This window comes from Mirounga leonina, unplaced genomic scaffold (genome assembly GCF_011800145.1).
Source record: "Mirounga leonina isolate KUSES-001 unplaced genomic scaffold, KU_Mleo_1.0 Mir_170, whole genome shotgun sequence".
NCBI classification, from domain to species: Eukaryota; Metazoa; Chordata; class Mammalia; order Carnivora; family Phocidae; genus Mirounga; species Mirounga leonina.
The window spans coordinates 34849668-34877528 of NW_023270433.1; the positions used below are offsets into that span (position 1 = coordinate 34849668).

General features: G+C 45.4%; 1 protein-coding gene and 1 long non-coding RNA gene across 5 annotated transcripts; one reads left to right on the forward strand and one right to left on the reverse strand.

Moving 5' to 3' along the window:
- Positions 1–2626: 2626 nt before the first annotated feature.
- On the reverse strand, positions 2627–27861 carry CLTA (clathrin light chain A). Of its 3 annotated transcripts, XM_035016312.1 has the most exons (6): positions 27511–27860; positions 21487–21524; positions 19148–19265; positions 14425–14536; positions 8880–8915; positions 7503–7933 (listed from the first exon to the last, which is right to left on the reverse strand). In XM_035016312.1, exons 1-6 carry the CDS (start codon positions 27725–27727, stop codon positions 7762–7764), a joined length of 693 nt encoding a protein of 230 aa, XP_034872203.1. In that variant the 5' UTR covers positions 27728–27860; the 3' UTR covers positions 7503–7761. The 3 variants fall into 3 exon arrangements, with proteins under 3 accessions (XP_034872206.1, XP_034872203.1, XP_034872205.1); XM_035016315.1 differs by lacking the exons at positions 7503–7933; positions 8880–8915 and adding an exon at positions 2627–2732 and having other exon boundaries at positions 27511–27861; XM_035016314.1 differs by lacking the exon at positions 8880–8915 and having other exon boundaries at positions 27511–27859.
- LOC118017951 lies at positions 2644–14831 on the forward strand. Of its 2 annotated transcripts, XR_004681287.1 has the most exons (5): positions 2644–3080; positions 3206–3237; positions 6241–6353; positions 6656–6763; positions 12013–14831. It is a non-coding gene; the product is annotated as an uncharacterized LOC118017951 (long non-coding RNA). The 2 variants fall into 2 exon arrangements; XR_004681286.1 differs by lacking the exon at positions 12013–14831 and having other exon boundaries at positions 6656–7631.

Sequence of the window (27861 nt, forward strand, 5' to 3'; positions counted from 1 at the left end):
TTTCAGATTTTTATTTTAGGAAAACCTGAAGGTTTGCATTGTTTCGGTGTTAGCATACAAAATAAAGTGAAAGAATCAATATTGCATTTGAACCACTTCCTTCCTGGTGGGTTCATGTGAAAAGATAGGTTGGCTGATTCCTAGAATTCCACCAGCCCTGAAATAACCTCCAGGTCCTGGTTATTGTTGAAAAATTCCACAGTGATTCCTAGGAAGGAAGCTGGTCTGCTTGGCCATCAACGTCCGGGGGGAGGCGGTATCGGTTCCTTGGCGACATCTGTCACTGCTCTGGACGCCAGAGAGTTGCATTGCTACCAAGTTTCATACCAAATATTTGGAAGGATGGTACTAAATCTAAAACCAAATCTTAGTTTTTATTAAATTCATGGAAAGGCTAATATATTCCAACAATAATTATTACATATAGTTAATTAATCACATATTTATTTTAATGTAAATATTTTTATGTTACTGTTCTGAGCCAAATTCTAAAGAAAAAATAAATATTTCTTTGTGGAAATCCTAACATTTTTGCATTTTCTTAATTAGTTAAAATCCCTTTCAGGAAGAGATTTCTGTTGCACTGCTTACTTTTCGAAGGTAATGTAACTTCTTAAGGCATCTAATATGAATTTCTTAACAACAACAAAAATTTTTTTGCTAATAGGAAGCATGCTATATAACATTTATATATATTGAAAAATGATCACCACAGTAAAAGAACCATCACCTTACATGTAGAACTTTTCTTTCTTGTAATGAGAATGTGTAAGACCTACTCTTGCAGTGGCTTTCAAATATACAGCTAAGGCATCTGTGTATAGTAGGGACATACCTCATTTTATTGTGCTTCACAGATAATGTGTTTTTACACATTGAAGGTTTATGGCAACCCTGTGTCACACAAGTCTCTTGGCACCATTTTTCCAATAGCATTTGCTCACTTTGCGTCTCTGTCATACTGTGGTAATTCTTGTAGTATTTCAAACTTCATTATTATGTTTGTTGCAGTGATCTGTGATCAGTGATCTTTGATGTTACTGTTGTGTTTTGGGGCACCACGAACTGCACCCATATAGGATGGTGAGCTTAATCAGGAAATGTCTGTGTTCTGACCAGTCCATTGACCATCCATGCCTCCATCTCTCTCCCGCTCTTCATACCTCCCTATTCCCTGAGACACAATATTGAAATTAGGCCAATTAATAACCCTAACAATGGCCTCTATGTATTCAAGTGAAAGGAAGAGTTACATGTCTCTCACTTTAAATCAAAAGCTAGAGATGAGTGAGAAAGACCTGTCAAAAGCTGAGACAGGCCAAAGCTAGGCTTCTCATGCCAAATAGCCAAGCTGTGAATGCAAAGGAAAAGTTCCTGAAGGAAATTAAAAGTGCTACTGAAGTGAACACACAAAAGATAAGCACAGCAGCCTTATTGCTGATATGGAGAAAGTTTCAGTGGTCTGGACAGAAGATTGAACCAGCCACAACATTCCCTTAAGCCAAAGCCTCATCCAGAGCAAGGCCCTAACTCTCTTCAATTCTATGAGGGCTGAAAGTTGGAAGCTAGCAGGGGTTGCTTCATGACGTTTAAGGAATGAAGCCATCTCCATAACGAAACTGCAAGGTGAAGCAGCAGGTCCTGATGTAGAAGCTGCAGCAAGTTCTCCAGAAGATCCAGCTAAGATCATTCATGAAGGTGGCTCCACTAAACAACGGATTTTCAGTGAAGACAAAACAGCCTTCTATTAGAAGAAGATGCCTTCTAGGACCTTCAGAGCTAGAGAGGAGAAGTCAATGTCTGGCTTCAAACTTCAAAGGACAGGCTGACTCTTGCTCGGGGCTAATGCAGCTGGTGACTAAGTGTTGAAACAGTGTTCATATACTATTCTGAAAATCCTAGGCCCTTAAGAATTCTGCTAAATCTACTCTGCCTGGGCTTTGTAAATGGAACAAAGCCTGGATGACAGCACATCTGTTTACAACATGGTTTGCTGAATGTTTAAGCCCACTGTTGAGACCTCCTGCTCAGAAAAAAAGATTCCTTTTGAAATATTACCGCTCACTGACAAGGCACCTGGTCACCCAAGAGCTCTGATGGAGATGTACAATGACATGAATGCTGTTTTCAAGCCTGCTAACAAAACATCCACCCTGCAGCCCATGGATTGAGTACTCATTTCAACTTTCAAGTCTTATTAAGAAATGTATTTCGTCAGGCTACAACTGCCGTGGATGGTGATTCCTTTGACGGATCTGGGCAAAGTTAATTGAAGACCTTCTGGAAATCACCATTCCCGATGCCATTAAGAACATTCTTGGGGCACCCAGGTGGTTCACAGTTGGTTGAACGTCCAACTCTTCAGCTCAGGTTTTAACCTCAGGGTCGTGAGTTCAAGCCCCACGTTGCACTACATGCTGGGCATGGAGCCTACTTAAAAAAAAATTAATGATCCATGGAAGAGGTCAAAATAGCAATAGGAACAGCAGTTTGGAAGAAGCTGATTTAACCTTCACAGATGACTTTGAGGGGTTCAAGACTTAAGGAGTAAGTGCAGATGTGGTAGAAATAGCAAAAGAATTAGAATTAGAACTGGAGCCTGGAGATATATCTGAATTGTTATAATCTCAGGATAAAACTTTTAACGGATGAGGAGTTGCTCCTTATTGGTGAGCAAAGAAAGTGGTTTCTTGAGATGGAATCTACTCCTGATGAAGATGCCGTGGAAACTGCTGAAATGACAACAAAGAATTTAGAAATTACATAAACTTAGTTGATAAAGCAGCGGCAGGGTTTGAGAGAATTGACTCCAATTTCAAAAGAAATTCTGTGGGTAAAATGCTATCAAACAGCATCAAATGTTAGAGAAATTGTTCGTGATGAAAGGAGGAGTAAACTGATATAGCGAACTTCATTGTCTTATTTTAAGAACTTGCCCCGGCCGCCCCAGCCACCCCAGCCTTTAGCACCCACCACCCTGATCAGTCAGGAGCCATCGGTTTCGACAGCAAGACCCTCCACCGGCAAAAAGATTACAACTCGCTGAAAGCTCAGATGATGGCTAGTATTTTTTAATTAAGGTATGTACATTTTTTAGATATAATGCTGTTGCACACTTAACAGACTACCATATAAGCATTTATATGCACAGGGAAACCAGAAAACTCATTTGACTCACGTTATTGCGATGTTCTCTCTGTTACAGTGCTGTGGAGCTGAGCGTGCACCATCTAGAAGGTAGGCCTCGCCATGCTGTACGTCACTTCCCTGTGACTTCTTTTATAACTGGACATTTGTACCTTCTGACTCCCTTTACCCATTTCACCCACCCCCTCCCCACCCTTCACCTTGGACAACCACCAGTCTCTTACTGGTTTTATCTATGAGCGTGGTTGTTGGTTTCTCGTTTTTACATTTCACATACAAGTGAGATCACACAGTATTTGTCTTTCTCTGACTTTGCCTTCAAGGTCTATCCATGTCACAAATGGCAATATTCCGTTCTTTTTTTATGGCTGAATAATACTTCATTGTGTATGTGTGTGTATATACATATGAAAAGATATATACAGAAAATGTATAAAAATATATGTGTATATAGGTACACATATTTGTATATACACGTCTATATACACATATATATTCTTGTAGTTTTATTTTTAAATCTTTGAGGAACCTCCACACCGTTTTCCACAGTGGCTGCACCAGTTTGCTTTCCCACCAGCACAGCACAAGGGTTCCCTTTTCTCCACATTCTCACCAACACTTGTCTTTCTGATAATAGCCATTGTAACAGGTATAAGGTGATATCTCATTTGTGGTTTTGATTTGCATTTCCCTGATTGGGGATATTGAGCATCTATTCATCTATCTGTTGGCCATCTGTGTATCTTTAGAAAAATGTCTCTTCAGATCCCCTGCCTAATTTTTATTTGGGTTTTTAGTTTCTGCTATTGAGTTATAGGAGTTATTATTTTTTTAAAAGATTTTATTTATTTGAGAGCGAGGGCACAAGCAGGGGGAGAAGCAGACTCCATGCTGAACCCTGGGATCATGACCTGAGCCGAATGCAGATGCTTAACTGACTGAGCCACCCAGGCGCCCTGAGTTATAGGAGTTTTTATTTTTAAAAGATTTTTATTTATTTGACAGGGAGAGCACAAGCAGGGGGAGCCACAGGCAGAGGGAGAGTGAGAAGCAGGCTCCCTGGCTGAGCAGGGAGCCTGACATGGGGCTCTTGATCCCAGGACCCTGGGATCATGACCTGAGCTGAAGGCAGACACTTAACCGACTGAGCCACCCAGGCGCCCCTATAGGAGTTTTTAAATATATTTTGAATATTAACCCCTTAGTAGATACGATTTGCAAATACTTTCTCCCATTCATCAGGTTGCCTTTTCACTTTTTGTTGGTTTCCTTTGCTGTGCAGAAGCTTTTTAGTTTGATAGTCCCGCTTATTCATTTTTGCTTTTGGGGTATGATTCAAAAAATCACCAAGATAGATGGCAAGGAGCTTACTGCCTATTGGTTTCAGGTCTTACATTCAAGTCTTTAATCCATTTTGAGTTAATTTTTGTGGGTGTAAGACAGTGATCTAATTTTCCCAACAGCATTTACTGAAGAGACTGTCTTTTCTCAATTATTTATTCTTGCCTCCTTTGTCATAAATTAACTGACCATACATCCATGGGTTTATTTCTAGGCTCTCTATTCTGTTCTGTTGATCCAGAGCATACTGTTTTGATTAGTAAAGATTTGTAATATAGTTTGAAATTAGGGCACGTGATGCCTCCAGCTTTGTTCTTCTTTCTCAAGGTTATGTTGGCTATTTGGGGTCTTTTAGGGTTCCATACACATTTTAGGATTGTTTTTTTTTTTTTTTAAAGATTTTATTTGAGAGAGAGAATGAGAAACAGCACAAGAGGGAAGAGGGTCAGAGGGAGAAGCAGACCCCCCGCTGAGCAGGGAGTCTGATGTGGGACTCGATCCCGGGACTCCAGGATCATGACCTGAGCTGAAGGCAGTCGCTTAACCAACTGAGCCACCCAGGGGCCCCAGGATTGTTTAATTTTTTGTAAGATTTATTTGGTCAGGGGGAGAGGGGCAGAGAGAGGAGTCTTAAGCAGACTCCACGCTGAGCACGGAGCCTGAGGCGGTGATCAATCTCATAACCCTGAGATGAAACCAAGAGTTGGTTGCTATTCCCAGGCACCCCTTAGGATTGTTTTAAAATATGCCATTGGAATCTTGAGAGATTGCACTGATTCTCTAAGTTGCTTTGGGTAGTGTGAATATTTTAATATTCTTCCAATCTGTAAACGTGGGTAGCTTTCCATTTATTTGTCTTCGTTTTCCTTCGTTAATCTGAGAGTTTTCAGTGTACAGGTCTTTCACGTCTTTAAATTTATTCCTGGGTATTTTGTTCTTTCTGATGCCATTGTAAATGGGATTGTTTTCTTAATTTCTCTAGTTTCTTTAGTTTGTGCGTGTACAGAAATGCAAAAGATAGCTGTATACTGATTTTGTGTCCTGTAACTTTACTGAATTAGTACCAACATTTTTTGGTCTTTAGGGTTTTCTATATATAATGCCATGTTCTCTGCAAATACTGACAGCTTTACTTCCAGACTTACAGCCTTTTCTTTTTCTTGCCTAATTGCTCTGGCTAGAACTTCTAATACTGTGTTAAATAACTTAAAATTTGACATTAAAAGCAAAGTGGCCCCAAGAAAGAAGTTTAAATGTTGAACACTGAGTTCGTGGACCAACTCCCTTCTTTTTATGGAGCCCCCTGTGGGTAATGGAGGCATCAGAAACAGTTCGAAGTTACTGCTGTGGAACAGAACTCAAAACTTAAGAGGTTCAAACAGTAATCATTTCTTTCATGGTTTCTATGGATTAGGAATGTAGGAAAGGTTCTCCTTGGCAGTTCTGACTCAGGGTATCTGATGCATTTGCAGTTACAGTGGCTAGAGCCAGAGTAGCAGGAGGTTAGAACACTAGGGACTGGCCAGGCATTTCCCTCTGCTTGTCGTTTCAGGGTCTGTGTGGGCTGGTTTGGGCTTCATCACAGAATGTGGCTTCAGGGTGTTTTTTTAATGTGGTGACACACGGACTACCAGCCTACATAGCTTGCATGTTCCAACAAACCAGCTGTAAGCTGTGTTGCCTTTTATGATGTAGCTTCGGAAGTCTCATAGCGGTACTCTTGTCATATTAACTAGTCACTTCTTGATCTAGGCAATGTCAGACTTTACTGATCTTTTACAACTGCCACATCTACCCTCAAGAAGCCCATCTGGCATGGGAGGCCAAGACTAGTCCAGATACCACCACCAAGAGAATACCAAAAGGTAAGCTGCCCCAGGTAGAAGCCATGGGACGTCACGGAGGGGAGTAAGGGAAGGCACTGGTGGAGGTGACCTTTGAGCTGATCCTTAAACTGGACTGACATTTTTGAAGTAATAAATGGTTGGTGAACAGTGAGTGATTACTTGATTGCAACCATAAGTGGCTCAAGGGAAGGAGTGAGCAGAGGCCAGAAACGTGAGCCAGATCAAAGAATGCCCAACTAAGCTTTGGCGGGGCGGGGTGGGGGGCGGGCAGGCAGGGAGCACATGGGCAGAAAAGTAATGAAGTTTCCTCTCCCCTCCAGACCTAATTACCATAGGAGAGATGGCAGATTTTCCTTCTTGCCAATACCTACCCTTCTCCTGAGCGGTATTACAGGAGTTTGCATGAGTCTCCAACTTGGAAATATCAGGTAACTATAAGCAGATTTGACTTGGCTTTATTAGTTGCTCGAACCATTGCCTGAATGGAGCACAGTGTCTTAGTGGTACCTATTGTGTAGATCAGTATGGTCCAGAACTTTCTGTGATGATGGAAACGTTCTGTGCTGTGCAGTTGGGATGCTACCTAACCGTGGCCATTGAGCGTATGAGATCTAGGGCTAGAAATGTACTTTTATTTAAATAACCACATGTGCTTAGTGTATTGGCCAGTAAGGCCTAGTTGAAGGATTTGACAAGTGGAATAGGAACAGAGTTGCTAGGGCTGGCACAGACCCCCATGTGTACTGTGGGAACCCAGAGTAATGGGACTAGCCACACAGTAACGCCACCCTGATTCAGGTTTACTGACTGAATCTGAAGGAATAATATATAGCCAGGGAGACCCCTGTTGAAAAATACTATCCAAGACCTTGAACTAGGGGACGGTGGCAAGAGCCAGCCAGGAGAAAATGTCTGGGCTGGTGAGGGGATTCCCAGCTCTATCTCAGCTGGGCAACGAGACTTCCTTTTTCAAATGGAAACTTCCACAGAACCCTACCATCAATTGTTGTAACTTGGAGCTCTCTGAGTTCGAGGCAGGGGTGGACACTCAGTGGCTGTGCCTCTGCGGTCCTAGAAATCCTAGAAATGGTAACAGGAAATTCTTCATCCCTTAAAAATCTCTCTCCAAGCTGCAGCAGGTCTTGAAACCAGTAATGAAGCTTCATGTTTGTTTGAAACAAATTTATTCTCAGAATAATGCACAAAAGTAGAGGTTGAGGCTACCTTTGGGAGGCTTCCCCCCCTCCTCTCTGGCTGCCGGGGAGAACAGAGCTGAAGGAAACATGCAATCACAAACAATGATCAACTCTAAAGACAAAAAAGGTTTGGTCCAAAAGAACTCAACATAATTAATCCAATTACTGTGAAGAGCTTCACTGAGTAGGATTAAGATCTTGCAGATGTAGTGTTTCCACAGCGTGGCTCTTCAGTGCACCAAGGGGGCCTGCTTGAGGGAGATGAGGACAGAGCGCATGCGGGAGACGTCTTTGGCCTGCTTGCTGGACTTGGGGTTAAAGTCACACAGCCGGGCCACCCGTTCCCACTCAGTGCCTGGGGACGACTCGTCTATGTCGTTTACAAAGGCTTCTTCTGCTGCCCTGGAAGCAACAACACAGTATGTTGGTTTAATGCAGAATCCCCCCTGTGAGCTACCTGGCGGCTGCCTTGTGACAGAAGTGACTGCCTCTTCATGCCTGACTTCCTGGCGTTCTGGTTTTCCAAAGAGGAACAGCCCCTGGCTCAGGTCAGACTCGGGAGCAGACCTGTGGCCAGTTCTCCTAGGCACGGGGTGCCCGGACCGCTGTGTAAAATGTTGGAATACAGGTGTTTGGTTCAGGGCTCACTCTCTGTCAATACAGAGCGTTAGAAAAGCAAGTCCTTAGCCAGCTATGCACTGCCTTCAGCAACAGGAGCAAAGCAGCAGGCCGGTCAGGAATGTGCACAGGAGTTGATGGTGGGCTCTACTGAGGTTCAAGTGAATTGAGAGGCTTCTCAAAAGCCCACCGGTCATTGCACGATAGCCTCTGGATTTATTCCTAAGACCGTAGAGAAACAGGGCAAATCAAAAGGAATTCAAGACACAGCTCCCATGCGAGCAGGCAGGAGAGACTAAAGCCATTCTGGAACATTCTCCAGTTGAGCTGCAAGTTGGCCATTTTCCCTCCAGCCAGGTGCCTTGGGCCACTCAGGGCGCGCTCTGGAAGGGCTGGGTGCCCGATGGCTAAAGAGCCCATCAGTGTTAGCTGCTTTTGCGTAGGAGGCTGCTCCAACATTCTTTCCCATCAAGGTCAGCCCACCCCCAGCTGGGAACTGGTGGGAGCTACAGCCCGAAAGGACAGCGGAAAGAGGCGGGAAGACACACTATATTCATCTACTCCAACAAGCATCACGGGCGAAGCGAAAGCGATGGAGATGACCGGTCTGTGGGGACGGAGGGGTGGCACGCTCACAAGGATGGCCGTGGCAAACACTGCTGCAGCCCGAGCCACTACAACACTGCGACTTCATGGCACACACAGGGGCAGTGAGAAAGGTTTACTTAACTGTTCTAGGCTGTAGCAAGGATGGTTTATGTTTGTGCTTAAAGGTGAAGAGAAGAAAAACGAGAGAAACTTTAGGTCAGATAGAGAAAATGAGAATGAGCTCAATGCAGATGGTCAGTAAGCTAGACATGCCCTTGCCACTCCATCTACACCTGGGAACGTGCAGCTGGCTTTGCTGGGCCACCCTGCTGCCCAGCAAACCCAGACTCGACCTTTCCAGTCTCCAGTTCTACTCCAGAGAGAATGTGCAAAAATCAATCCAACAGCACCTGTAAGTCCAGCATTTCACAAATCTCATTGCAAATGCATCTGGGGACCCAGGAAACCCCACTCTGTATTCTAAAGGGATGAACATGAGGTCACAGGCCCCAAGATAAGATGCTCTACAGACATGAACCTGTCGTCCACCCTTCCCGCCTATGGTCCTTCCTTCTACCCTCATCTCCCTTATATCAAAATGGAGTCCTAATTTTTGAGGAAACAGCAAGCACTGTTTCCAAGTCGTCTTCAGCAATACTGCTTTGAATACAAGAGTCCCATGTTTTTCCAGAAAAGATGCAGTTTTCTTTGGGGGAAAAAGCCATCGTGGCCTATCAGACAGCTTTGGCTATCCCGACCTTAAAAAGCTGGGGCTTCTTTGTGCCCAAGTGGGCAATTTCCCACATCAATAGAGAAACACAGGATTCCTCCCTGCCGCCCCCCATGAGACAACCTCCTCTGCTCCCAAGGGAGAAGCAACCAACCCCACATGTTCTTCAAAAGAACCAAATGTAGAAAGTGCTGCCCCACCCTGGCTCCCAAGCAGGGGACAGCAGTGGTGGCAGCAACAGCTTACGAGCCCACCCCAGTCCCAAAGCCTTCCCCAACCAGGTCACAAATGACCCACACTTTAAAAGGGAATCCACTTCCTTCCCTCCAAAACCCCAAATGTGGAAAAAAGGCTCTCAGAGTTAAAGGGAGTCACGCTTCTACACGACAGTCGATGGATCATATCCCCAACCTTCTAACTCTTAGGCAGTCCCCAGAGTGCCAGTTTGAAATAATTTAGAAAGCAGAACAACTTGTGACATAACAGGAGCATTAACTCTAAACAAAAAGAATCAAAACAGGAAAAAGAATTAGTTTTGCAACATACACATAACCAATCACGTCAGCGAAGGGTTGTTTGTAGAAAGCTTCATCTGCCACCCTAGACAGCAAGAGGTCCAAAAGGCAGGCAAGCAGGCAGGAAAAAAGAGAGAACATTGAGAAGCAGAAACATCTCAAATCCATAATAGAGGCACGACTGTGCTCTGGGGCGCTGCTCCCAAGGCTGAGTGCTCACCCAGGGAGGCTTCCATTCAAGCGCTGGAGACTCCAGCGGGCAAGGTTCCCCGTGGGCCTACCCCTGGGGATTCTCCTGGGTGAGCCCTGCCAAGCCCTTCCCGGTGTCATCCCTGCCACAGCGAGCAGGTCTTGGCACCCACTTCCAGGGAAGCCCTTGTAGAGCTACTGCGTCCACTTGATCCAATCCTCAACCCCAGCAACCTAGGGTACCGTGTTCTCATCGACACTGTACAGGTAACAGGAGGCCTGGGCAGGAAGCCCCTTGCTCAACCCCAGGTGGCAGCAGAACTCCCAAGCAAGCCTGCCTGGCTCTTTTCACCGGACAGTAATGCTGCCCCCCCAGCTGGCGGGTGCTCAGGAAGCCAGGCCACCTTCCTGCAGCCTCCGGCAGGCTCACAAGGCATCACGCTACGCGCCAAAGCCACTTCTGTCTTGGATTTCCGACTCCTGCTTCCCCGCCCTGACTGAATAGGATCACTTTTCAGTCATCTGGGAACAGATGTGGTCATTTCAAAATCCCCACCTTAGAGGAAAAAGTTGCTGGATGCAAGTGGTCTGGTGCAAAGAACTGCAGCCAAGAGTCCTGGCTCTGGCCTCCTGTCTGTCCCTGAAGATGCTGGTCTGCTCAGTCCATGCCAGATGGGACTGCTGTCACAAGGTGCAGCCCAGGAACCAGACCTTCACTTAACCCTAACTCATACCATACATGGGTCAAAATGGCAGGCCTCTGGGACAAAAAGGAAAGCGGGGGGGGGGGGGGGGGGCATGCTGGGTGGAAGAGTTTCCAACCCAGGGGACAGGCTGGCTTAGACCTTATTGGCCCGGCCAGCCCACCACAACCACTGTGGGTGGGCAGGGAACCTCCCTCCAGGAGTTTTACCCTGTCCTTCGCCAGGTTGGTTTGGAGCAGAGAAGTAGAAGGGACGTTTTTAAGGATGATCATGCCTGCTTACTGCTTATTAACCTAGGCTCCCTTATGTGAAGGGAAATTCTAGTAATTTTATTTCAGTTTATTTTTATTTAAACTCACACACAGCCTTCCTTCTTTCCCATTTTGGTTTATACATAGGTGGTGGTTTGTGGAAATTTAAAGAAAGCAAAAAGAACAGCCTGATTGTAACTCTAAGTCAGCAGGAAAATAGTTGTTTGTGGAGAGAATGAGTGGGTGGGAAAGGAAAAGCAGGCCAGCTTGTAAACCCATAATCCTTTTAGTTTACACAAAGGGCTAAACGTAATCGATTTCAAAGAAAATAAAGGTTGAATGACTACGGTCCAAGGCATCACTAAGACAACAAAAGCTTGAATGGCAGGCTTCCACTCCTTTGCAGCTAGCCGCCCCAAGACTATGGAACTGTCAGTGACAGCATAGCCCCATCCAGGTATAGACAAATGGAGCAAATGGGAAACCATGATCACCATAGGCGGCCCCTCTCGCTGTTTGTTCTTCACTCATCAGAGGGGCCTGAAAGCAGCAATCCTCAGGGAAGCCTGAGGGAAACGGGGGGAGGAGGAGGAACGTGGGCCTGACCACAGGGTGCTCAAGCAGTGACCCACATAAATAGTGCCCAGTGGGCGTGGAAAAAATATTTGCCATCACAGAGAATCAGGGGTTCCCCAAACTTTTATAAATCTTGAAAGATAAAAAGTTAGCACCAGAGCTCCCTGTAAAAGGGGTAATGTTTCTGTCACGGTTTGCAAGGACACATGGTCTGGGTCTGGTCTCAGGTCCACACTGTTCTGACTGGCTCCCATGGAGTGTCCCCCACCCCCCAACAGGCTGTCACTAATCATTCACGGCTCTTGTGCAGCAATATTTGGGCCCCGAGTTGGGGTAAAAGGAAGGAGATGCCAACTGCAGAGGAACACCAGACTACAGATGCCATGAAGGCAAGATCTGCTGACTGTCATTCGCCCACTGCCCAGCACCATGCCCGGCAGAGAGGTGCTCCTGAGGTTTTAGGTCAGGGCATCTGAAGGCAGGAGGCCTTTGCTCCCCACCACATCTCTTCTCTCAAACTGCTTGCTCTGCCTTAGCTCTGTAGGCCACTTAAACATCCAGCTGCTGCACAAGTCATCCAGAGGAAGACTGATACTTGAAAGGAGCACTCTATTTTCTCCTGAGATTCACTATTTACCTATAGACAGCTCTTTTACATATATAAAAGGACTTACTCCTTTAGTCCCATGGGACGCCATTTAGAGAGTCAAACATGGAGGGCGAGTGGTCAGCGATGTCAAAATCTCCAGGGGAGGGGCTGTACCATTGGAAGGAGTACCCGACGGTTGCTCTAAATGGCTCCTGCCCCAGCCCATGAAGAGTAAGTGGGATAAAGCGTCAAAACCATCCCTTCTCTCCTGGAACCCTGGTGACAAAGGCCAGTGTGCCACTAGTTTGACACGGAGTCTGCCCTATGCCTCAAGGTTTCTGCAAGGCAAGGGACCTGGTTTGGGAAAAGCTGTGCATTCTCTGTGAGTGGCAAGTGTAAGTCTCTTCCCCTGTCTGGAACTTGGGAGGTTCATCTAGGAGACCACCCAACTCAACATTCTACAGTTCTAAGGTACCAAAGCCCTAAATCCAGGCCTGGAGGGACTAAACCTTGGAGACTGAGCTCCTTAAAACAGGTGTGCTTATTCGCTCCAAGGACAACGGATGCTGTATAGAGACAGCTCCTTTCTTTACAGAAGGGATACAGTTTAGCAAAACTGCATTAGAAGCCTATTCCTGACAGGCATTTTTTAAGTCTGAGAATCTATATGTCAACCTGTTTACCCATCAGGGATCCTGAACAGGGAGGGTCAGCCTGGTTTTACCAAGTACTTCAGGGCAGAATGACTCATGGGCAACTTGCTAGGATCAAGGGGCCTCACACAGGGCTTGCACAAAGCACCCACTCATCTCCCTTTAGAGATCTGAACTTGTACCTGGGGTCAGTCATCTTGAAGGAGCAGAGAATAAAGCAGCCTGGATCTGTCGGCACTTGAAACTGATCACAAGCTCAGGAGAAGCCCTGGTAGCAAATGCTCCCCCAAGCAACTCGACACCAAGAGCGGAGAGCAGTCCCCACCATACTTCTTACAGAGCTTCCCCTGTAATTGGAGAATACGTCCCCCAGCGGACACAGGCTCCAGCCTGCCATCCGAGGGGCAGCTGACAGAACCCAGGCTGGCCAGCCAGAGACCGGTAGCTGAAGCCTACCGCCCAGAACAGTCCATCTCTTCTGCTATCGTTGCCCTCCAATAAACAACACACTCTGGCTGGCAAAGCAGTCCATTCCCTCTTTGCTGACACATTTCCAAGAGCTACCAGAGGCAAGAGCACTTAAACCAACTTCTGCCTCTGAGGGCAGGAACCTATGGCTCTTTGCCCTGAAAATTGCAAACACCCCCGGCTCAGTCTAGCCTTTCTTTCCAGTGAGGTAGTGGAGTGACCATGGAGTGAGAGTTGGGCTCTGAATCCAGCAGGGCAGGCGAGCCACTGGTCTCCATCAGGGCCAGCAGCACTGCCTCTACCTTTCTCTGAGCTACTTCCAAGTGGACTTCAAGCGTGGAGTAGTCCAGACCGCAGATGCCGGTCAGTGGGGGTAGGAGAATGAACTTGGTTTCTCCCCAAAACTACTTCACCTTCCGTGAGTGAGTCCGTTCTGAAGAGCATTTTAAAAAAGTCAACTCAGGTTTTTCCTAGACACAGAAGTACCCAGAGAATCCTTAATTCTGAAGTCACCATGTTGGAACATCCTTGGCTACCTAATTACACACCCGGTTCCTGCTACCAGACCCCTTTGTAAAGCAGCTTTCAGAGGGCAGGGTTGTATTTAGGGGATGCAGCATGACCAAGTCTATAATCATCTCGAAAGTACTGAGATCCTGGTATGTTCATGAAAGTGGCCCTTCATTTCAGGGTTACATTTCCACATGTGGATTTGATCCATGAAATAACCTTCCCTTTTGCCATTTCATACTATTACAAGCAATACAGATTAACCAAACTCTTCGCTGAAGAGCTAAAGTCACTACAACTGGGGTGGCTAAAGGAAAGGCTGAATTAGGCTCCCAAGACCCAAGAGATTTGCAACCTTTATGTTTCAAGTACTTTTTCCAAAACCTGCAGAGACACTTCACATACTACAACGGGCAGCACATGTCAGAACTATTCTGGCCGTCAGAAATGAATGTGATTCAACCTTGGAGAACAAGCGGTGCCAGCAGCCCCGGGGACTGACCTGTTGTTTGCTTTTGTTTTCTGTAGCTGCTCGTCCTGCCTCGCATACCACTCTTCTAGCTCCTTTATTGCTTTTTCTTTCCACTCTGCTTCTTGCTTCCGAGAATTGGCATCTTTGAAGGGAAGGAAAAGAAACACAAATGAAGCAAAACACAAACTGAAGTTTGCTCCATCAATGTCTTTTGGTCTTATTAAACTTACGGTGTGTGTGTATATGTGTGTGTGTTGGAGGGATAATAATCAGAAGGGAAGAAAAAGTTCTATTTCCCTATTTGTACATCCAGTCTCTGATCCCAGTTGTTTGACATTCTCTCTCAGTCCACTGACATCTTAGTGGATTCACCAGTTTTGGGGTTTCTTTTCAGGGTAGGGGAGAGGAGGATACATAGATAAAAGCCTTCGGGGGCACCAACTAGGGAAAAAGCAGTTAAGAGAATTTTTTTTTTTTTTTTTTTTTTTTTTAAGATTTATTTGAGAGAGCGCATACGCACAAGAGTGGGGAGTTGGGGGGGGCAGAGGGAGAGAAAGTCTTAAGCAGACTCTGCCCTGAGATCACTGGCTAAAATCAAGAATCAGGTGCTCCACCGACTGAGCTACCCAGACGCCCAGGAGAATTCTTTAATAATTATGCTGCCAATATTAGTTCAGGGTGGACCGTTGATATTAGATAATCTTTGAACAAAATCTTCTTAGAAAATGTAAGACCCCAGCTCTGCCAGTCGATGGTTTTGTAAAACACAAGGTGGCACTCTCTTAACTGAACATGGTAGAAGCACTTCTATGAAGCAGAAAGCTATTGTTAAAATTACCAGAGGTAGAGAGGATTCAGGTACCAGGGAACAGAACATAGATGTTAAAAGTTGAGGGGGACCACAAAACATCTATTCCTTCTTAGACTGCAGAGTGAGTTTGTGGCAGAGCTAGGACAGAACTAAAAAAGCTCTAACGGAGAGGACTGCAGGGGGTTGAGGTGGGGTGGCAGAATCATTAGCAGTTATCCAGAAGGTTCTAGAATGAGAGAGAAAACAAACTTAGCAAGTTTGCCAGACTGGATTTTCAAATATGACAACTAGCTAAGAAGACCAAGTCAATAGATAGCAAGAGACAGAAATGCACGTCCTAGCTACCGCTGCAGGTGACATGTGAAGTTACCCTGATATTTCACCTGAAACACATTCTTAAGCATCCTCTCTGGCAGATGTTTTGTAACAGACCTCTCCCTTTAATCTTTACAACAATCCCGAGAAGGTAAACTCTAGACCCATATTCAGCACTGAGAAAAACTATAGCTCAGAAAGTTTGAGTAACCTTTCCTAAAGTAAGTAGCAGAGCTAAGATTCAAACCCAGGTCTGACTTTGAAGCTTACACATTCTTTCTTCATTAAGCTGCCTCCGAAGGGAGGGATGGAAAGGAAAACCTAGAAACAATCACAAGATGTGACTAGAAGATGGTCACCAGTGATCCAGACAAGAGTTGGGACAGCGCAGAGCCAGAGCCCAACCTGTAACTAGCTCACATCCCGGAAGAGTAGAAAGCAGTGGTGGTGGCGGCGAGTGAAGGGAAGAAATGAAGCACTTTAGGGCATTTTTAGGTCCTTTCCAAGAATGTCTTACAGTAACAACCTGCAGAAGGCTGTGTCTGTAACTACTGGAAATAGCTTGTTAGCAGCTAGAAACTCCCCCCAGAGTTTCAGATGATAAAGAACCTGTTACCCTGTTATTTAACTTACCAGAAGGTGACCTATCAATTTTTTTTTTTGAGAGATTGGGGGGGGACCCACAAAGGGAGAGAGGGAGAGTCTTGAGGCTTCACGCCCAGCGTGGAGCCCAACATGGGGCTCAATCTCACAACCCTGAGATCATGACCTGAGCCACCCAGGCGCCCCACTCAGAATTCTTTTACTCGGATTTCCACTGATGAGTCAAGTCTATACAGCAGACTTCTAGTATGTGTCCGTGGCATTAAGTAGAAGTGGAATGGAGGGCGCTAGGATGCGGCGGGAGATGCTGTGGGCTGGCAGCACATGTGGACGAGAAACCGAAAAATACTAAGGTTAAAATCTCCTTTTCAAAAGTGATGAAATCACTTCTGAAACACTACTTTTTGATTGGAGAGTATTTCCTTTCTTTGTAAAGATTTTTTTTAAGTTTTAATATACTAGGAATAAAATAGCACAGAAATTTCTCTCTGAAAAATCTGAATAAAAATTGTAACCATCTGCACAGATTGTAGTTACTGCATAAAACCATCCCTTTAAATTGTCTTCTTGCTTTTACAGATTTTTGAAAAAAGTGACACTGGCAATAAGAATTTAGAATTCTGGGACATCTGGGTAGCTCAGTTGGTTAAGCGTGTGCCTTCGGCTCAGGTCATGATCCCAGGGTCCTGGGATTGAGCCCTGCATCGGGCTCCCTGCTCAGCGGGAAGCCTGCTTCTCCCTCTCCCTCTGCTGTTCCCCCCTGCCCCCTGCTTGTGCTATCTCGGTCTCTCTCAAAATCTTTAAAAAAAAAAAAGTAATTTAGAGTTCTTAAATGCTTAGCTCAGTAGGACAAAGATCCAAGTGACAATATGATCTGCATCTGGGCATAAGAAGAGGTAGGGAAGGCTGAAGAGTCCCCTTGGAGAGCAGGGCACACTGATAGCCATCTTCTTGGGCAGTCCTTCTTACTGTCCATGGAAAAGAAAACTCTGAGAACGCAGTCACCAGCTAAGCTGAAAACCACGCACACTGGTTCTCTATATTTAGCATCTTGTGCTTTCTCAGTTTTTGCAAAGAAAAAAAGAGGAAACTGAAGAAACACCTAGTTCACAGACCAATTTAATTCAATTGCAAAGCCAAATATTTGACTTCAGAAAAGCATCGTAAGAAAACACTTCATGGAATATTCCCAAAGTGCCCAATCTGATCAATGAAGGGGGGGGGGGGGGGGGCAATTTTCCCAGACACCAACATGACCAAAGTGTATTGTCTCCATGGAGAAGATAACTTTGCTAAACTTTGGGTAAAGAGAAAAGATGAAAGTTGGGTTCTGTAACCTGACAAATACTAGTACCAGCAAAGTCCTGCCTCCACCCGCTCAGAAGAGACACACAAGGAACAAGCCACGACTAAAGCCATGAAGACAGTTTCCATCTTTGTAAAGCTGCGCTATCCAGTACAGAAGCTCCTAGCCACATGTGGCTACATATAAAAATTAAAAATTCTTTCCCAGTCATACTAGTCACATTTCAAGTGCTTAAGAGCCCCATGTGGCTAGTGGCTACCATACGGGACAGCACAGATCTGTGATACTTCCATCCAAGAAATGCTAGCAGAGAGTGCCATAAAGGGTCAAACAGAAGTGTGCCCTTTGTTCTGAGAGCCACATAAAACTGGGCTGAAAGAGAACCGATTTAGCACTAACTGGGTCCTACTTCTAGGTGTCAGTTAACGCTATTTGAAAAACAAGGAGTCAGTTTTTACTAATTCAGTGGTTCCCATGAAGGACTAATAATGCTGACGTCGTTGGTACACAGAAGAACATCGTTATTTCCAGATATACAATAAAATATTTAAGCATGAAAGAGAGGATCTGAAAGTGGATGAGAAATGTGTATGTATAAAACATACACATACATACATGCTTCATTTACATAAAGATAACCCAATATGGCAAAATGTTAATCACTGAATCTAAGGGGGTGCACACAAGTTCATTTTACTCTTAACTATTTGGTTTGAAATTTTATTTCAAGTTTTATTAAGTAATCTCTACACCCAGTGTGGGGCTTGAACTCACAACCCCAAGATCAAGAGTTGCACGCTCTACCAACTGAGCCAGCCAGGCACCCGTGTTTGAAATTTTAATAAAAAGCTGAGGAAAGAATAGCCCATGGCTTTATCTCCACACGGTGCCATACCTCTGCAACCCACCTACATACAGATACCAAGTCTCCTGATCTTGACCAAAAGCAACAGCCCACGTACACGGTTCTCCACCAAAGGCCAGGCCAGGCCGGCTGGCACTGATCTCGGCGGGACGGCGTACACGACATGCACGGTGGCTGATGGATGGAGCGGTACGGGCTATGAAGCAGGGCGGACGTAAGCTGAGTTCTGACGCTACTGCTTCTTAGCTGTGTGACTCAAAAACTTTCCTCACTTACAAAAACATACAAACTTAGCTTACAGGGATATTAGAGTAGGAAAATCAAATTGTACATGTTTCCTAACATACTTCACATTTTCTTCTTAAAGCGTTACCTTAAATTCAGCCTAGAAATGATAAATGGACTTTGAAGTCTCTTACTCGGAGACCTTCAAGTTTACACAACACTCTCATAAACACCATCTCAGACGAACCCTGGAGTTGGTAACACTGATCTTACCCCACAAAGAAACAAACTCTACAAGGTTTGAACCACCAAGTGCCCACAGCTGGGAAGAGTTAAGGCTGGGCCTTGAACCTACTCTTTCTTCGCTGCAAGCTCAGGACTCTCCTCTGCTCTGCTCTTCCTGAGGATGCACTTGGTGGTGGCTCTCTGAGCTGCCCTATTCCTCACAAAATGGCCTGTAATTAAGCATCTCCCTGTGGGTGGCCTTGTGACCCCTCAGGCTGAGGAAGAGATCTTCCCAAATACGAGACGAGGACATTATGGCTAATTCCAGTTAAAAAGAGCTAAGAGTCAAGGTCAACTATTCCATTGAAAACAAGACACCCAAAGACAGAAAAAGATTCCTTACCAAGGGCTTCCAAGCGTTCCGTTTGCTCTTCTCTCCATTTACGGATACTTTCAGGCTCTGATTGCAATCGATCCACTTGTGAAATAGCTGCGTAACTGTCTGTTGGACCATTACTCTCCTTAACACAAAAACAATTGTGTTCTATCAGTACCAAACACGCCTTCCTGAAATGCGCTTCATACATGGTAGAACACCCCTGGTTATGTACTGACGGCCACTTTAACATGTTAAAGGATTACCTTAAAAGCAACACCACCACCTTACATGCTCACAGGGAGCTCTCAACATTACTGCACCTAATCCTTACAATCCACAAGGGAGGCAGAGTAGTTGTTAGCCTGCCTGTTAATAACTGGGGACAGAAGTGGGAGAGAGGAAAGCAGGGGAGGTGGGTCATGAACTGACTAGGAAACAGTGTTAATGGTTTTAGTTTCCTCACTTGACACACAGCTTATGTGGGATCTTCAAAGTAACAAAGGTAAATACACTGCACAGCAAGGCCTAGAACCTAAACTTCTAAATGCTATTACATAATGCAGGAAAAAGCACTTAATACCACCTAGCCAAAATAGGGGAATTCTGGGTAAAAAGGAGTCCAAAAGAAAACATGCAGTCACTAGTCACACCAAGGAAAAGAATAAAAAGGCAAGCAAATAGGAGTCACAAGTCGGGGGGGGGGGGGGAGTGCGGGGCAGATTCTTCATAGTAGGTAAGGTCTGACAGCTAATAAACTGATAAAACTCAACTATAATTTAATCTTTAGAAAATTTTTCACCTGCTGAACTAGGGAATAAACTCCAGGTTCACCTAATCAGACTATAAAAAGATGGAAGAATTACTGAAAGTATTAGTAACTAACTTAGTGACACTTTCCATGTGTCAGGCACATAAAATTTATCTCCCAAGCAACTTGCAAAGTTTTGATTCTCATTTCACATTTGATAGAGGACTAACCTGAGGCACAGAGAAATGACATGTCCAATTCACAGCTAGTAAGAGGTAGAGCCAGGTTCTGAACCCATTTTGTCTCACTCTAAGGGCTAAACTCTAAACCAGGCACTGGAGACTAGAGTCCAGGCCAGCTGCCTGTTTTTGTAATTAAATTCTACTGGAACACAGCCAGGTGCATTCATTCACGTACTGTCTGTGGATGCTTTCACATCACAGCAAGAGTAGTTTGACACATACACACACACACACACACACAAAAACAGGGCGCCTGGGTGGCTCAGATAGTTAAGCATCTGCCTTCGGCTCAGGTCATGATCCCAGGGTCCTGGGATCAAGCCCCGCGTCGGGCTCCCTGCTCTGCTCTATCTCTCTGTCTCAAATGAATTAAAAAAAAAAAGAGTAGTTTGACACAGTTACGACAAAGCTTAAAATGTTTACTATCTGGTACTTTACGAAAAAGTTAGTCCATCCTTGGTTTAAACCAATTAGACTAACATCCTTCCTGCCAGTGAACTGGTTGAGGGATGGGCAGAAACCCAGGCATAAGCAAAGCATCATGCTATTTCCCCAGGCTGTAGGGACTACTTCCAGTTGGTCCAGAAGGAAATGCAAGATTTTTCTTGGGTGGTTGGGAGAAGAGGAAAAACCCCCATCTTGTTCTAGATAACATGACAGGCACACGAGAAGCCTGGAAGTGCTGTAGTCATTTGACCACCAAGAAAAAAGCTTGAGCACAAAAATGCACACTTAGCAAGCAGAGCCAAAGTCCTAGGGGAACTGAGTCAGAGTCCTGGTCGAAGGACACTTCAATTATATAAACTGGTAAGACTTTTGTGTTTAAGCTAATCTGAGTTGGGCTGGCAACTCAACGCCTAGTGATACAGAGGGAAAATAATGGCAGTCATCACAAATTCCAACCCGCCCCCCCCCCCGCCCTGCCCCAAGACAATCTCAAAGGTTCAAATGCTGGCCCCACCGCATACCATACTTTGTTACTTTTAGACTACTTTGTGCCTCAGTTTCTTCATCTGTAAAACAGGAATAATAGTACAGGTCCCCCAGGTTGTTGAGAGAATTAAAGAGTAAACCGAAACGGGGCCTGACAGTGCATGGCACGCAGTGTTTAAATTAGCCACTGCTATCATCACCACCAAGAAAGCTCATTTCTTGAGAGTAAAGTCAGTAATACTAGGGCCAGGTCAGTAACGTTTTAAAGGAATGATCAGTGTTACTTCTCTTCAAATCCTTCCATTTTAGCAGGTAACATACCCAGTACTAATACATCTAGGCAAGTCAAAGGAGTGGGGTCCTTTCTAGGTCAATCAACTCAAATCACAGGAAAGGAAGACTCAGCCGCTGTCTTTTAACATAATCAGAGTATTCTGTACCTGGTAGTACTCGCCATTCATCACTCCATCCACGGCATCTGCAAGACATAAAATTTCAGTCGGTCAGTCAGGACTAGTCAAATGCCGGCCAAAGCGTTACCGAGTCTAATACAGGTACTGTAAATTATACTAATGCTATCCCTGTGCTATGCACCAGACAGAGCAACGAAGGACTTCCTGTTTAATGAAACCAAGATGTGCTTATACACAAATTACTTCACCAAAATGGAAAAATCTGTACCAAACCCCCAGTTCAAAAGCTTTTTGATCTTCTGCCCTAGAGAGAGAACACATGGATGCCTGGCAGAAGAGTCTCATAGAGCAACAGTGTTTCTCCATGAAAGTTCTGGAGAAGGCAAAGTGGGGCCTGGAATCATTCAGTGAGCCAAGGACATGCAGCTTCATGTTCAAACCAAGGTGCTTTCTTGGGGGTCAGGACTCTCCATCCTGTGCCTGTAGACCTAAGGGTCTACAGTTGAGACTTCCTGAGCTAATTCCTCTAGACCCCTGGAACTAGTCTGGGATAGTAAGATCTGGGCATACCAAATTAAGTCAGTATTTTCAAGGATACAAGTTACAAAAAACTCAAAGTGTGGTGTACGATCCAGTCTTACTGGCACAATTCACTCATGAGCTACATGAGAAAGTCCATTTGAAAAATGTGGAAACGATCTTTTTTAAGTTAAGACCTAGAGACCATCAATCCATATAGCATAAAATGGTGGTCCACAGGCTGAACATATTTAAAACACTATTAAGTCAGAAAATTTCACGAATTCAGGATGTCTAGGTTTTGGGGCAAGGGTAAGCAGACAGAAAATCTGGCAATCTTGGGCCTGCTTGAGAGGAGGGCAGCCTTCACATCCAGCACGCTCTGGTCTATCTGTAAGGACCCCAGCCACCCCCCCCCCTTTTTTTAACCCATTCAGTGTCTCAGTAATTCAGCTGCCCAGTAAGTATGCATCCTAAGCCCTGCCCTGCCCCACAAGCCATCATGAAGAGGCAGTCTGCACAGGGCCGCCTGCCATCCTTTCGAAAGCCTTGACAAAGGCACCATTTTTAGCTTCTGCCTACACATTCTTAACTCTGGATTTGTTGGCTGACCCATATTTACTACCTACCATGTAGGACTTCCATTATTTTGTCCAAATTTTTTTTTCAAACTACTTATTTGTCCAATTTCTTTTTTTTCAAACTTATTGCATGGGGTGGGACAGGGAAGATGACAGAAGAGATGCACCTAGTGCTCAAAAACTAATACAAGTATTTGGGGGGGCATATTCAGTTGCTCCTCAGTAAGAAATCCCTTCATCTAGAACCACTAGCACAGACCATGCCCGGCGCGGTGACACCATGCTGGTCGCCCTGAAGACCCTCCAGTAGCCGACCTTCAAGATAGAGATTCTTGGGTCACAGGATATACATTTTAAAAACTTCTAAATACTGACCATTTGCCCCCTTTTAGTGTCTCATTTATATTACTACCAGCAGCACATGACCGCCCCATTTCTCAGACTCTTAGTGATACTAAAGATGGAGTTTTAGGTTTTTAAATTTTTTTTTTTTTTTTAAGATTTTATTTATTTATTTGACAGAGAAAGACACAGCGAGAGAGGGAACACAAACGGGGAGTGGGAGAGGGAGAAGCAGACTCCCTGCCGAGCAGGGAGCCCTATGCGGGACTCGATCCCGGGACTCCAGGATCATGACCTGAGCCGAAGGCAGTCGCTTAACCAACTGAGCCACCCAGGCGCCCCAGGTTTTTAAATTTTTGCTAAGTTGACAGCAGGGAAAAAACTTAGGTGGCTTTGTCCTGCCAATCTCTTTTCTTGTGAGGTAATCATGTAGCTGACGTTTGATTTTCTTCTTTACTGAATTGTCTGAGTTTTGCCCATTTTTCTGCTATCTTTTGATCTCTATTCACTTTGTATTATTATTTGTCCTCTCATATTACAAATATTCCCCCGTTGTCTTTTTTTTTTTTAAAGATTTTACTTATTTGATAGACACAGTGAGAGAGGGAACACAAGCAGGGGGAGTGGGAGAGGGAGAAGCAGGCTCCCCGCCAAGCAGGGAGCCCGATGTGGGGCTCGATCCCAGGACCCTGGGATCATGACCTGAGCTGAAGGCAGACGCTTAACGACTGAGCCACCCAAGCGCCCCTCCCCCATTGTCATTTTATATGGTTTCTTCTGGTACTAAAAAAACCAAAAATGCCTCTCTTTAATCCACCTGGAATTTATTTTTATGTAAGATAGAAAAGAATGAGATAATTTTGACTCTAGAACTTACAATGGTTAGCATGGCCAGGCCTAGGCCTAAATTCTGGTTAATATATTACATTTAACACACCAACTATCCAGTTAATATATTCCAGCCCAGGGCCATTCCCAATAGGAGAGCCTTTGATCACTACACCATACACAAAACTAGAAGCAATTTTCATCCCATATCTCCTCCTAAGTCACATGCTGCCTGTCCTTTAGGACCAAAGACTCATCCAAACCCACTGGCAAGTGCTTTGAGCTCTTACTAGTTACTGTACTGACATTCAACTGGCCCAAGTCAAAGACCTGCCTGTTGCTACAAAACATACAGAAAGACATCTTAAGACAACTAAGCTAAGCAACCTGATGCTCCAGAAGGAAACTTTCTAGGGCATCTCAGGAACTCCAGAGAGAAACAAGGGCCAGAGTAAGTTTCCAGAGAAGAAATTTTGTCCCGAACCCACCTTCGACTTGCCGTGGTGCCCATCCACTAGAAGTCAAGCAGACGTGGGTTTGATGAATTCCAGTGGAGACGTGTATTAGCTTGCTACCTTAGGAACACTCCTTAACTTCCATGATGCTTTCTTATCTGAAACAGGATGCCACTACTTAGCCTGCAGGTACGGCGTGAATCTGCAGCTACAGAGAACCGGCATGTGGCAAGCATACAGTACTAATTGTCAAGCACGATATTTCCCTGAACTTTTCTCCACCACTGCTACCAAGAAAGTTACTCTCCTCCTCCAGAAGGCTTTCCCTTAATTCACGTGCCTCTCTTCCTCCTCCAAGGAAAGACTTGTCAGAAACAACAACCAGTGCCTCACTGCCATACTCTCTCCGTAGCTCCTTACTCACCCCTTTCTCCAACCTCCTTGGCCCTCATAACTGAGGGCTTTACAACAGCTCTAGACTTATGCGGCCTCTTTCCTGACTACTTGCTCTTCCTCAATATCTGAGCCACTTCACTCAGCTGGTTACCTCCTACCTTTAAACTTACCTCTCTTCTCCAGATCTCCTTACAACTGAAGGAGTCCTCCAAGGCCCGGGCCCTCCGGTTTTTGCCTGCTCCCATCCTTCATGGGGAGTTTTCCCCAAGGTTACTCCTCCATCTGTTAGAGTCTCCTGCCAATGAATCTCTGTATAGTAACGTATCAGATACAGGGCTCTCTCCCAAAATCTGTTTCCTCAGCACACCCCAAGGCCTATAGGCTTTGTAATGCCTCTCTCTTCCTACTCCCAAGGAATAAGAGTATAGCCAGGTACCGCGGCAATAATATACCAAGTACTGTGTGTAATACATTAGTACATTACAGGTGCTAATGTAATCCCAGTAACCCCATGTGGTATATATCTGTACCTTGTACTGGTGAAAAATCTAAGGCAGGGCAGTGGCGGTGACCTAAGCTGCCTGAGACCACAAAGTTAAACTTACACTCAAGCAGTCTAGGACAGCACAGAATCTCAACCACTAGAGCGCCTCTTTTCAAGGCAAGAAAGGAAAGTTCTCTAATCCCCAAAGGAAGTGCTGACCACTGCACTACTGCTAACCTCAATTACATGGTCAGAGGTCTGGCTTTAAATCACTAAATGCTTAGTTCACTAAGAAAGTCCTTCCTAGAAACTAAGTCAGCAGTGATCCCTTCCTTCCCTTTGCTGAAAGCTTAATGCACAAGGGACCTGTGTATCCAACTCTACCCTCTCCCTTTTACCTCTCCAAACTGCTCATCATCAGGATTTGTCATTTCTCTACAGGACTCTTGGACCTAGTATTTTTGTTCATACCTTTCTATCTACTATGTGCCAGACACCCTGCTAGGCACTAGGGATACAACTGTAAGCAAGAGTGACATTGTCCTTGAATCAGGAGTTTTCTAATTATGGGTCCTGCTTCTCCCAACTCTGTCCTACCCAAGGCAGCCACACTGCCTTTCAGAAAAGACAATCTCTTGTCCCGTGATACCCCTGCGGAAACAACTGCAACGGCATATGGTACAGTCTACGGGTAGGGAAACTGGGGGCATAGCTAAGAACTTGCCCTTTTTTTCTTAAGCAAGTCATTTCTCTGCAGGACTCATAAGTTTTCTTATATTAAATGAGGGAAGTAAACTAAGGATCTAAGAAGTAAATTTTATGATTCTCAGTCAAATGTTAATAAACACCACCCAACAACAAAACCCTATTGACTTAAAGCCAACTTCATCTCCTAGCCACAACCCGGTTCAGTCTAACCTGCTTGCTGTAATTCGCATTTTTCAGGTGTATCATATGTTCTCGTGTAAACTCTTATTGGAGGGCTAATTTGCTTAGGAGGTAATATGGTACAGGATAAAAACTCAGAGGCTGCAAACGAGCAGTCTCCCTACCCCTACTCAAAAAATGGCTCCGCCTGGCTGGCACAATAATTTGAGATTTCGGAGTCTGAATGCTTTCATAGAGGACAACTCTAGTGCACCAAAACCTCAGTCTCCAGGGCGCCTGGGTGGCTCAGTTGGTTAAGCGACTGCCTTCGGCTCGGGTCATGATCCTGGAGTCCCGGGATTGAGCCCCGCATCGGGCTCCCTGCTCAGCGGGGAGTCTGCTTCTCCCTCTCCTGCTCCCCCCTCTTGTGCTCTCTCGCTCTCAAATAAATAAATAAAACCTTTAAAAATAATAATTAAAAAAAAACCTCAGTCTCCAACACTCCGTAGTGTCTCATTCCCAGCAGGTTTCTCTCATTTATGTTATCTGCCTGGCTCCTTAAGGTTTGAGGTTAGAGTAGTACAAACACTCCTATCTGCCCCACCAGTGCCCTGTTCTCCTTTAATTAGATTTTTTTTTTTAAGTAAATGAAAACCCAGGTCTCATTTCTTCCAGCTAATTTCCTACTTCCTCATTCTACTGAATAGGTCTTTTCCACCCAACTTTTCCTCCCACTGTAATTCAAAGCATCACACACAGGTAAGGCATTCAGAGGTCAAACTGGCATCCTACTGCTCATTTTTTGTTTGTCTTTGCTTGAGTTTGGCTGGGAAAAGGCCACCCTACATTCTCTATTCACCTTTTGGAAGACTAGTTCAGGCTAATCTTAAATTCTGCTTAGGCAACATTGCCTACCAAAGCTGTTCCTAGAGGAAACAGAGCTCCAGAAATCCCGGCCATAATCCGTTCGACAAATGATAAAACTCTTAGCTTTCTTTGGCTGGAGTTTCTTCCTCCAGGGTTAGAACACCCTCCTTGAGTTCCCTATTCACGCCTCTTTTCCTCCCCATAATCCAACATTCCGTACACCTGAAGTGCTTAAATACTGAATTGTATTGCCGTTTTTGTTTGTATACATCTCAAAAATGATACTAGTATTCTCATTTTTTTCTGCCCTCCTTTCTTAATAACTGGTTCTGTGCCGGGCTTAGGCTTGCCTTTAAGTCTGGCCAAACTGCGCCAATGCGGCTGTGTTTGAGAGGCCAGGCTCAAACACAGCCAGTGCTCAATGAAAAGTTCCTGGACTGAACGGGCTTCTTCGAGCTCTTCGGCCTGTCACCCTATTTTCTTTGCTTCCTCGCTCTGCCCTGTCCGGGAGCACTCAAACATACTCATACCACTGAGTAGGCTCCCCGAACCTAGGCTTCTGCTATGACTGGGCCGGGGTCTCGTTTTCTCCTTGCACTCTTCCTTAACCTCCCGGTTCAGTAAGAAACAAGAGCGACACAGAGCCCTCAGACCCACTCTGGGCCGAGTTTCTACACAAGCCCTCCCGCCCCGAACGCCGCCGCACTCTCACCCAGACCCCCTGGCGGCTCGCCGTGCGGCTGGGGCCCAGGGGCACCGCCGTCCAGGATGGCGAAGGCCTCGTCGTTCTCGATGCCCGCAATCTCGCTCTCTTGCTGCGCCAAGAAGGCCGCGGCCGGGTCTTCTTCGCCGGCACCGGCCACCCCGTTCCCTAGCGCGGGGCCGCCGGGAGCGCCGGCGGGAGCGCCGAACGGATCTAGTTCAGCCATGGCGGGCAGTTCAACGGCACGGACACCGACGTTGAGCGACACGCCAACCGACCCACCAACACCGCGCCCCGCAGCGGCTGCTGTGGCGGCGACCGCGATCCGACGACAAGCTGGAGAGAGAAGACGGAAGCGGA